General features: G+C 34.1%; 1 protein-coding gene and 1 non-coding gene across 2 annotated transcripts in view; both read left to right on the top strand.

The window, feature by feature from the left end:
• The window catches only part of LOC127867767 (39S ribosomal protein L17, mitochondrial-like), a 31,643-nt gene extending 19,993 nt beyond the window's left edge, over nt 1-11,650 (top strand). The window contains exons 2-5 of the mRNA XM_052409152.1: nt 738-920; nt 8,376-8,447; nt 9,172-9,310; nt 11,142-11,650. Coding sequence (XP_052265112.1) covers nt 741-920; nt 8,376-8,447; nt 9,172-9,310; nt 11,142-11,395 — 645 coding nt within the window. The 5' untranslated portion in view covers nt 738-740 and the 3' untranslated portion in view covers nt 11,396-11,650. The remainder of the gene's footprint in view (nt 1-737; nt 921-8,375; nt 8,448-9,171; nt 9,311-11,141) is intronic.
• Trnai-aau (transfer RNA isoleucine (anticodon AAU)) lies at nt 2,518-2,590 on the top strand. The gene has a single exon. It is a non-coding gene; the product is annotated as a tRNA-Ile (tRNA).

Below are 11,650 nucleotides of genomic sequence, written 5' to 3'. Positions count from 1 at the left end.
TGTTCGAAGAAGAAGAAAAATGAGTTTAAATAAGTGATTTAGATCTAGCTAAGTATGAACCATCAAATTATTTGACTTTACTTTGGCGATTTTGGGAAGGGGGCGTAACCGCGTCCGCCCCCCCCCCCCCCATTGGATCCGCCTATGCTCAAAAAATTATAAACCCTATTTTAACGTACATAATCACGATGCGAACGTTATCTTTATGAAGATTTAAAGGCGCCCCTTACTTCACCAACGTTTTTAATCCCGAATAAAAAATGCAAAGAGACGCAGATGCGCTGGTAAATGAAAGTTACAGGATCTTCACTATAAATCTGTATTCAGAACTCCTTATAACGTGCCTGTCAGCATATAATGCTGTTTGCAGAACTCCACATGGTGTGCATGCATGCGTGCATCTAACGCATCAAATTTGTTCACGCAAACGAATAGGGTTCCATTAAACTCGTTATCCATACTAACCGAGCCGCAAAATAGACACCTGGCACGTAGATACACAATCTGCACTATAAATATTTATTCCAAATTAAATATGTTTCTTCACAATATTTTCACTATAAATAGAGATATAACTACTTATTATTATCAAAGTAACAAGTTTTATATATTACTTTTAAAATCCTATGAAAATGGAATAAAAAATTCATTGTCGTAAATGTTGCTGCAAAGGCATTGTTTTCCGTATTTATTTGCCGATTAGTTTTCCTTCCAAAACTGACACGACCGTGAATGTCAAAATGTTAAAGTTCAGTGTTAAGCGGCGGCCTAGAAAGCTTAAAGGTGTGTGGACGGGTTGCGGAAGCGGGCCCTCTGAAAGAATAAAATATCTACGGCATTGGGTAGGCAAACTAATTCGCGATGAACGAATCGAGGGTCGTGAGGATCGGATGAATGAAACTCGTGGTTATGCAGAACAGGTTAGGCATCAATAAAATCTTAAAAATAGAAACCATGCCAAATAGATTTTGCCCAGATGCATGCATTCCCACCTTAAAAAAAAAACAGTCGGTAGGGATTACAAAGCCTCACATAGCTTTTTTTCTTATTAGCAAGGGCATTAGAAAGGCTCCTTCTCCCAAGAGAATGGCCCTTTCCCCAAGATGATTTATTTAAAATGATGCACTTTTTCCAAATTGTCAAGCTTTCTTTGGGAAATGTCTTCCCCTTTCAGTTGTGTCAATATGTTTTCCCCAAAATGGAAGGCCTTTTTCCCAAATTAAGAAAGAAAGTCCTGCCCCAATATATCAGTATGGATTCTTTTGTATGATGGTAGGGTGTTCAGTCACGTGACGTCAATAGTGAGACAAAAATAGTATTGAATCGAGAGCGAGTCGATGACGCGCGATTCAGTGCTTTTTCGGGAGGATACCCTTGCTAATAAATGCTTTCCGTGGAGATTCCGTTTTTGATTGGTTGATATTATCCAATCAAAATATTCGTTACAAAATTATCTATATGATGGTGGTCGGCCGAATTTTCTGCGATCTGCGGCTGCAGAGATGTAACATAAACAAAAACAATGTCGAGAATTTAGACTAGAAAACATGTAAATTTCTTTTTCGGCCAGGTATCATTAGAAAGGTAAACTTTTCAGGAATCGATTGCAATAGTTATTATTCCAATTGCGCTTGAAATGATCAGCGGAAGCATGGCGAAATGAGACCACTGTATGAAAATTTTCCCACCCGGCGTAATGTCATGGCGGACGTATGTCGTCAACGCTTTTTCAGTATTGACAATGCAACTTTATTTTCGATTTAACTGGGCCGAATCGTAACGATTTTAAATACATTTAATGCGCATACAAGTTGTAAATATCATGTTCCAAAATGTATAACTTGCCTTATTTCGACGAATATTCTCGGATTAAAAAAAACCATTATGTAGTTTGTTTACAAACTAATAATTTATAAAGTAACTGTCAATTCTTCGAGACAAATAAAAAGGGTATGACAGATTATTGTCACTGTCAGATACTGTTCCGGATGTATGCCAGTGTGGATAAAGTGTTTTTTATTGTTGCTTGTGTGTTGATAATGTCGGTGCTACCTAATTTACTGGCAAAAAGCTTATTTTATAACCATGAAATGTAATAGAAATTTGGACATACTGAAAGTGAAAGTAGAGCTGACATGATTTCGGATAGTGTTTTAGTATAGCATAATATCAACAATCAATCTGTATTTTGACTTGCTTATATGCTGTATATTTTGCCATGCTTTCAATGTTCATTTTTCAAGAATAAAAATGTTTCTTTGCATTGATCTTTCCGTTTTTACACATGTTTCACGGTGTTTTTTCCACGTTGAATTCGGTTTGATTTTAAACTCGAGAGCTGCAAGAAGGATACACAGAATTCATACCCGGTAGGTTTGTGTTTGTTGTGTTTGTATTTTGTTCTTCTTTTTTACCTTAAATTGTTTAATAAATTAATAATCGTGAATGAAAATATTCTCATTTTTGCTGGGAAACATTTAACGTTTAAAATCTAATAAATTGATTCATGTATTATGCGGCCAGTTAACTCAGTTGGTTAGAGTGTCGTGTTAATAATGCGGAGACGTGGGTTCGACCCCCACACTGGCCAATATTACTATTCTTCATGAATGTTACATAGCGAAAATCAGGATTGTTTCTTAATTTAAATCTAAAATGAAATTTTTTTTCACTCTTGTTACTTGTACCAACAATTATGTAAATAAAATTTAAGAAAATCAAAAGATGCATTGTAGTAATTGCAGTATCATCATAAAGACACTTGATTTTTTCCCCTAAAAAATAATGAAGTAACCGAATTTTTTTTCTGTTTAATTTTAATTATCGCATGAAAGTTTTACAGATGAACATTTATCAATTTTAGATTAGCCATGGCAGAAGCACAACCATGCTTCGAGGAACCTCAAAATGATAAAAATTTGACGATACAAAAAATAATGCAGTTGAGAGCGAATTGTAAAAGCGATATGGAATGTTCAAATATTCTCATAGAAAAATATAACTTCAACGCAAATAATAGGGATAGCCTAAGGAGAAAAATTTCAAAATGCTGTGAAAAGGTTAAATTACTAAAGAAGAACAAAAGTAAAAAACTGAGTCTTGGTGACTACCTATCATCTGAATTTGTGTTGACTGATAAATCAGAATCCATTGCAGGGTCATTTGAAAATGAACGACAACAAGAATTAGCTAAAAAAATCTTAAACCAAACAAAAAGTGTTGTTGAAGAAAATAGGCAAATGAAAAGAAGCTATGCAGAGCTTGAGCTTGAACATGAAAATCTTGAACATAAAGTAGATGATCTTACAATCAAATTAAATCTGGCAATTTCAGCTTTAACAAAAGCAAGTGAAGACTATCAAATTAGAGTTAATGACAATGAAGAATCAAATAAAACAATTAAAGAAAGTGAGTTGAAGTTTCAAAATCAATCAGAGACTGTAAAAAAACTAAGTGAAAAATTAATAGAAACCCAGAAAAAATTATCAAAGAGCAATTTACGAAATGTTAACAAAAAACTGAAAAGAAGGGATAAAACGGTAGATTTATTGAAAAGTAAAGTTTCTGAAATTCAATCAGAGAACAAAAAATTGAGATCTGATTTAAGTGAAAAAGAGGAGGCATTGCGTTTAGAAAATGAGACAAAATCTGAAATGAAGACTCAGAAACATCAACTGCAAAAGAGTATATCCAAATTAAGAAAACAAGTGGATCATTTGAAAGCTAGTGTAAAAGACATGAAGCAAGAACACGAAGAAAAGACTTGTAAATTTGAAAATGAAATTGATCGAAAATCTAAAGAAATAGAACAACTAAAAAATGTCTTTGATATTTTAGAGTCCGAATCAGTTCAAACTTTTTGTGAGGGCAAATATACTAATGAAGTTAGGGAATGTTGTATGTCTTTACTTACGGAATGTAATGTAAGCATGAACAAGCTGTCAGATATAATTAAAACTGTTTTGTTTACCTTTACAGGGAAAGTCCCTGAAAGACTTCCAAGTAAAGCGCTGTTAAGTTGGATGATGGCTGAAGCTAAAATGGTTGCATCGCGACAGGTAGCACAGGCCATGTTGGAGGAGTTCGATCCTTTATCAAAGTCGGGCAATGTTTTACATCAAGATGCAACCACCAAGTTTCATGACCATTATGAAGGTGCCCAAGTGACATTAAAAAATGGTAAGTCATTGACCATCGGCCTTAGACAAGTAGCTGGTGGGGATGGCTTGTCATATAGTAATGTTTTTCAAGAAATGGTTTCTGACTTGTCTGAGTCCCTTGGTAAAGGTACGGAAGAAAATAGGGCTAAATTGATTTGTTCTATAAAAAGTTTTATGAGCGATCAATGCGCCACAAATAATGTGTTCAACGAAAATATTGAAACTTTGAGGAACACCCTTATTCCGGCATTTGTGCAAAATTACGACAAATTATCTGAAGATGAAAAGAAATCAATATCTGAAATGGGCCATTTTTCATGCAGGTTGCATTTGTTGGCAAATTTTGGCACGGAAGCAGACAAAGCACTGTCTAGTTTTGAACACATTGTTTGTGATGGCAAAAATCCTCATTCATTCAATAGTAATGAAAGCGGGTCTATTCGTTTAGCACGCACCGCGGCTAAAGCCTTTACCAAGAGAGGGTCAGACAAGGCAGGTGTCCATAGTTATTTTGAAACCTACATGAAGGGAAAAGATGAACGTAATCAATTAGTGACGTTTCATGGTCATAGGATTAATGTTGTATTTCATGATTGTGCTGCCGTCTACCACCATAGCAAAGATATTGAATCATTTTTAAATGATTGGCCAGACAAAAATGGTCTTTTAAAATCAGTTCATTTTGATGTTAAGGAGCCTGCATACCTTGCTGGGTGCAGAGCTATGGGCATTCTTGACAAATTAGTAACAGGCCCTTTTTGGCGCATTCTCGAACAAACTGGGTCAATACTATCACTCAATGATGACCTATTACAACTAAAACTAACTTTGACAAATTGGGCCCAGGATGGTAAAATACCATTGTCAGGTGAATCTATGTTTGATGAAAATAATGTTCCTATTATAAAGGATGAAGTATATCATTCACTTTTTAAGGAAACAAATGATCCATCTCTTGATGCCCTGACTGTTCTAGCCTTAGAACTGTTGTGTGCTCAATTGCTCATTTTGCTTGAAAGGCAGGCCAAGACCCAACTACCTGAAGGAAAGTATCATAATCCAAATGAGTATCTAATTGAAATGGCTTCCAATGTCCCCAAAACAAATGCAATCTCTGAAAGAGATATGGCTGTCCTGGACAACTTACTTAGAGCCAAACCAGCATCATCAACTTTAACATTGGAAGCAATAGTTATGTGCACAAAAAACAAACCTTTTTCATGGCTTAGATCACTGGATGAACCAACCCGAAATGAAATTCTAAATGATGCAAGAGAAATGGCGGTATCAGTTAAGAAAACATTTCGCGAAAGAAAGGAAAAGCTCGAACTGGACATGAAATCAAAATTAAGGGCAAAACAATTGAAAGTTGAAGCTAAAGAAAATAAGGAAAAACATTCAAAAATCGAATTGAGTAGAGAGATTTCAAAATATGGAGGACCTTGGGGGTTAGAAGAGTTGGAAAATGCTCAAAACACATTGGAAAAAACTGAATTCAGAAAAGCAATTTTAATCCAAATAAAATTCCACAAGTCAGTTCTAAGGTCAAAAGGTCGAAAAGAATTATTTCAGGAGACATGTCAGAAACGTAAATATTCAGATGCAGAAATTGTAAATAATTTGAAAGAAATTTTAGAACAAAACGATATAAACGACATTGATACCGAAGAAATAAAGCCCGGTCTGTTTTACAAAGACCTAGATGAATCAAGATTGCAAATTAATGTAAAGAAGAACGAACTTACTGAAACACTGTTTAAAGCTAGAGAAAAAAGGAAACTTGATCAACAAAAAAAAAACACTGCCAGAGTATATAGAAAATCCAAATAAACTAGTTGGGAGAAATATTCAACACAAATGTGTTGAAAATGGATCTGAAATGTGGTTCAATGCAAAAGTATTATCTGTGAAACAGGTGAACAAAGACACAATTAAAACAGAGTACAATGTCCAATATGAAGAGGACAAGGACAGTATCTGGTTCTTCCCTCTGTTGATAGATCTGAAAAAAGGGGACCTGATGATTATGTAGAACTATTGTGAAATGGCGAGGAGTACATGTTTCTATAGAATTTTACATCATTTCAAATGATGTAGAATTCTATAGAAACATGTACTCCCTGCATTACATATTGCATTCATTTTATTGATCCTTTGCCTTTTGTATGTACATGTCAAAATGATCCATGAAGCAATATATTATTACACTACATAGCCTGGCCTTTCAGAAAATGTAATAATTTATATAGTTTTGTTCAAATTCTAATTTTATGTTTTATCCAGCGGCCATTTTGGCGGCCATTTTGTTGATTTTTATGTTTCCTCATGTCAAAATGATCAAAGAAGTCACATCTTATTACTCTCCATAAGATGACCTTTACAAACATGTATACATTTATATAAGTATAAACTTCTTTGATCAAATTCAAATTTTATATACGAATAATGTGGCGGCGGCCATCTTGGCGGCCATTTTGTCCGCCATTTTGTTTCCAGATGTCAAAATGAGCGATTTAAGTATTTTTTCATAATCCTCCTAGCATGACCTTTCCAAAAATGTATACAGGTTTAGTTTAAAGTGCCTGGTTCTCATCCTAATTGTTGTGTCAGTATTATTTTGCGGCCATCTTGGCAGCCATTTTGGCGGCCATTTTGTTGTCACGTGCCAAAATTAACTTAAAAGTAATTTATTAAAATGCGAAATGTCACAACCTTTCCAAAAATGTATACATTTACATAGTTTTAAAACACTACCAGATGCCTATTTTGAGAAATGAATTAAATTTATGACATTTTATTAAAAAATGGTGCCATGTACTATATATGCTTATATAATAGAATTTGTCACACATTTTGTATAAACCCGCAGACTTTAAAGTTGCATATCTTTTAAACCGGTTATCCGATTTCAATGAAATAAAAAGTATTTTGATCTGTTATCCATGTTGTTTCATTATCTAAAACAAAATATGTATTCCATTCGCTTTAAAAAAAGTGACTGAACACCCTAATGATGGGCGAAAAAAGCTTGTACATCTATTTCCTCTATTTTAATGTGGCATTGTTAATGTTGTACAATGTATTTACCTTTGAAGTTTTGGCTAGATTGCACTTTACCGGTACGCAGTTGTTTACCACTATCAACAAAGCGGGGATTTTGGGGTGGTAGCCCCAGATACCAAGGAAACATATGGGATAAAAAGGATTATGAGGTGTTGCGTTAGGTGTTGGATTATTAGGTGTTGCATAAGGTATCAAGTGTTAGGTGTTGCGTACCGGTAAAGTGCAATTGCCCCTAAACTCTTTGTTGAATAAAGCATAGTAAGAGTAAAGGGAATGGTTATAAAAAGTAGCTTCTCTCAGAGTAATTCAAAGTTTGTTTTAAACATACATTGGTAAGTTGAAATATCAATTTCAGATCTAATGTGTTGTCAAAATCTGGCCTCAAAAAGAAGGGATCAGGTATTTGGAAAAAATGAAACAATTGAGTAAAATTTTTTTTAGATGTATTTCCCATTTTTAAACAGCCATGGTCATGAAACCTTTAAGGCATGGTGGACCCTTATTGCCTTATAATCAATACACTGCAGCAGAGCGAAATTGCAATTACAGATTTTTATGTTAGCTTTGACAAAAATATACACATTTTATGGTAGACCAATAAACGTAGTTGAAGACTTTCTGGAAGGGCCCAAACATTTCTTAAACTAGGCTTTAAAGATTTCATGACTATACAGATGACAGGCAACTACGCTGCATTGCATATCATGGCTTTGTTTCAATATGTTGGTACTATGACCTGTTCCCAGAATGTTGGAAATTTAAGCATTTATTTATTTAACATTGAGAACAAGAATAAATATCTGTTTGATAACCTTTTTATTGATATTTATAAAACTGAAATAAAAAAGACATGAACAAAACAAATCTGTAAAATGGTTATAAATATCTGTTGTCGTCCTTTCCTCACTGAAGACCCCTATATCCAAATATATATAGGTAAAATGAATCCAAAAGGAATCTAACAACTGGATTCTGGAAAAGAAGGTATTTTTTGTCATTGGGAATATGACAAAAGAATAGTTTAAACTCTGCCAAAGAAAACCTCTTAATATTCTTGAATGCTGACAAATTTAGATGGTGGTGTCATCGGGCTGTTAGGTTAGCCATACTTGTAGGTCTCTTATTATAATATTGTTATTTATTTATTTGCAGTTGATTAGCCTGGCAATTCAGAATGGGGAGAACCATCGGCCAACAATGGAAATGGCTACAAAATGGTTTAAGGTAATTTACATTTTGTAAGATTTGAGAAATTTGATGTCCATCAAGAACCATAAAAGTATATTATTTCATTTATTATAATTAATTGATATTGCTAACAAAATGTACTTCTAAGTTACATGTAGATATTACATTGTACAAACAAGTGTAAAAGCTTTCATACAACAAGTCAAATACATGCAGTATAAATAATTTCATTTCTGTTTAAATCTATATTTTTAGAGTGTATTTTTCTGGTCAACCCTTCATTTGTTACATGCTTAACTAAAAACTAAAATAAATATATTAATATCTACCGGTAACTAAAACATTCAAATTATCAACCTTAATTTAAAATTCCAAAAAGCAATCCTTTTGATCTGGTAACCTAGTTTTTAAACTCATTTGACCTAAAATCGAACTTGTCCTATTAAATGTCAATATAAACATTTTGACAAAGATTTACCAAGATTTATTTATAAATGTTGCTTGTAAAGTGGTAACGGTACACATTTTTTCGAGGGGTTAACTTAGTGTTTGACCAATTTCAAAATAAGTCTAAATATTATCAAAGTAAACATTTTGACCAAGTTTCGTCAAGATGGAGCCCAAACTGTATACAAAACTATACTCACATCATGGTCACGTGAGGTTAAAAAAAGTAGTTCACACAATGATTTTCTCAGCTTTGTTCATTCTGGTACATTCTGGAAATCAGATGATGGTGGCAATAATGATTGAATTTCAGGAGAAGGAGATGACCTACAAACTGTTCAAGGTTCTAGTACCAAGGTACGAGAATTACCAAACTTCATTCACCCGGATACAAAGGCTCCCAATCGAATACCCAGGCAATCCTTATTATAACGTTGTCCTTGAACTGAAAGGTACGTTGAGAAGTCAGGGCTATTTCTCCTTCTTAAAATGGCTGTTATTCACAACTTTGACAAGTTGGCAGCTCAATTTTTCACAATTTGAAGAGGTATGCGAATCCAATTTCAATAATTTAAATAGTTTGTGTCTCATTTCTTCTCAATTTTTAACAGTTTCAACTCATTTTCACAATGTTTAACACTTTACGACTTATTTTTTTCACAAAATGAGGGTCCTAGGCTGCGTCACAAAAGCAGGGTTCCCAGCCAACCTGGCAATCAGGGAAAACCTGGAAAAAGACTCACTTTTTCCAGTCAGGGAAAAGTCAGGGAATTTGAGGAAAGTTCCTGAAATCAGGGAAATTTGTTTGGTCAGACTTTCCCGACTTGTGTCTAGAAGTCTATACAATTAAAACAGCAAATCGATTCCTCTACATGGCTATGGTAGCTTTGTCGTATACATGAAGCTTAGTTATGTCTGCAACTGCTATTTATTGAGGGTGTCCAAAACAAGAAATATGTTGAAATTATGATCCTGTAATTTTTATTTTCCATCAGGGAAGAATCAGGGTATTTTGTTCATACAAAAAGCTGGGAACCCTGAAAAGTAGCATAAAGACCAGGAAGTACTAGTAATCAGATGTCATGAATTTTGGTGTATAGTAGCAATGAGACAAGAATGGGTGAATTACTGGATACATCTGGATTGAATGATTTTGGATATTTATCCCTTTCTTACTTTGTATCAAATTTATATAAAATAAATATGTCTTTACCTTGGTTAATGGTTATACTTGTATCATGGTACTTATCTATATATTTAACCATTTTATTTATTAAATAGTAAGTTTGAATACTTAGCCCGTGAATGCTTCTAATATTTTTTAAAATGATGGAAAAGAATGAGTGTTTGTCAGAAACACAATGTCCCGCTTTGAAATATTTTTTATCCCCCGCCATAGGCAGAGGGATATTGTTTTGGCGTTGTCCATCCGGAGCCATATCTTGAAAGTGCTTTGGCGGATTTCATTGAAACTTGGTATGAGTATGTATATGGATAAGAGGATGATGCACGCCAAATGGCATTGTACACCATCTGTTAATAACAGAGTTATGGCCCTTTGTATCTTGAAAAAATGTTTTTTGTGTGTGTCCGGAGCCATATATTGGAAGTGCTTTGGCGGATTTCTTTGAAACTTGGTATGAGTATATATATGGATAAGAGGATGATGTACGCCAAATGGCATTGTACACCATCTGTTAATAATGGAGTTATGGCCCTTTGTATCTTGAAAAAATGCTTTTTTGAGTATCAAATATAATACTTTTGTGTCCAGAAGCATATTAGCGGGGGATATCAATTCAACGAATTTGTTTGTTTTTATTATATCCATTTAAAGATATCACTTGCCTTGTGAAAATGATTCCACCTGCCAAATGATATAAAATAGAAATTATCTCCCTTTAAAGCTTGATATTTCCCTTGGATTTTGATTTTTGACCTTGAAGGATGACCTTGACCTTTAACCACTCAAAATGTGCAGCTCCATGAGATACACATGCATGCCAAATATCATGTTGCTATCTTCAATATTGCAAAAGTTATGGCCATAGTCAAAGTTTTGGACAGACAGACGGACGGACAGATGGACAGACGGACAGACAGTGGTCTGCACAGGCAAATCAGGGACAACACTTTTTGCCAAAACTGGATTTTCCCTAAAAAGATAACTTCCTTTAAACAAACATTACTATAAAAGTGTTGATTGCACTGGCTTATCTTGGATGATACTTTATGCACATACATTAAGCCTAGTGTTCACAGAACGAGAATAATTTATTTTAGGCAACCCCTATCCGTCCATATTCCCAGAGCAGAGAGACAAGGCTGGGCTTCTGAACAACATATTGATTGAGGCAGCTAAAAAAGACTTCTATAATGAACATCGACAAAGCCAAGTTGTGAGAGACTCCATGGAAAGAGACATTGTTGGGTTAGAACGGGACACTTTGCAAGTCAGAATGGACAAGTCTGGTTCAGGAAAAGTTGAGAATGTTAAGACTGGAAGTACTGATGGTACTGATGTTGATAAACTGTGAAACATTAGAATTTTCTGTACACTGGTCGATGATTTATTTTGTTGGCTGAGAACAAGTTCCAACTTTTAGGCTAATATAAATTTGTCATAATGATTATGAACATCATGATATTTGGACTATTTCAATATAAATTTGTTATAATGATTATGAACATCATGATATTTGGACTATTTCAATATAAATTTGTCATAATGATTATGAACATCATGATATTTGGACTATTTCAATTGTGTAATAAACATAACACTTAAGGTA

Source organism: Dreissena polymorpha, chromosome 2, assembly GCF_020536995.1.
Source record: "Dreissena polymorpha isolate Duluth1 chromosome 2, UMN_Dpol_1.0, whole genome shotgun sequence".
Lineage (NCBI taxonomy): Eukaryota > Metazoa > Mollusca > Bivalvia > Myida > Dreissenidae > Dreissena > Dreissena polymorpha.
The sequence above is the reverse complement of the archived record's forward strand: the minus strand, read 5'-3'. Positions and strand labels throughout refer to the sequence as shown.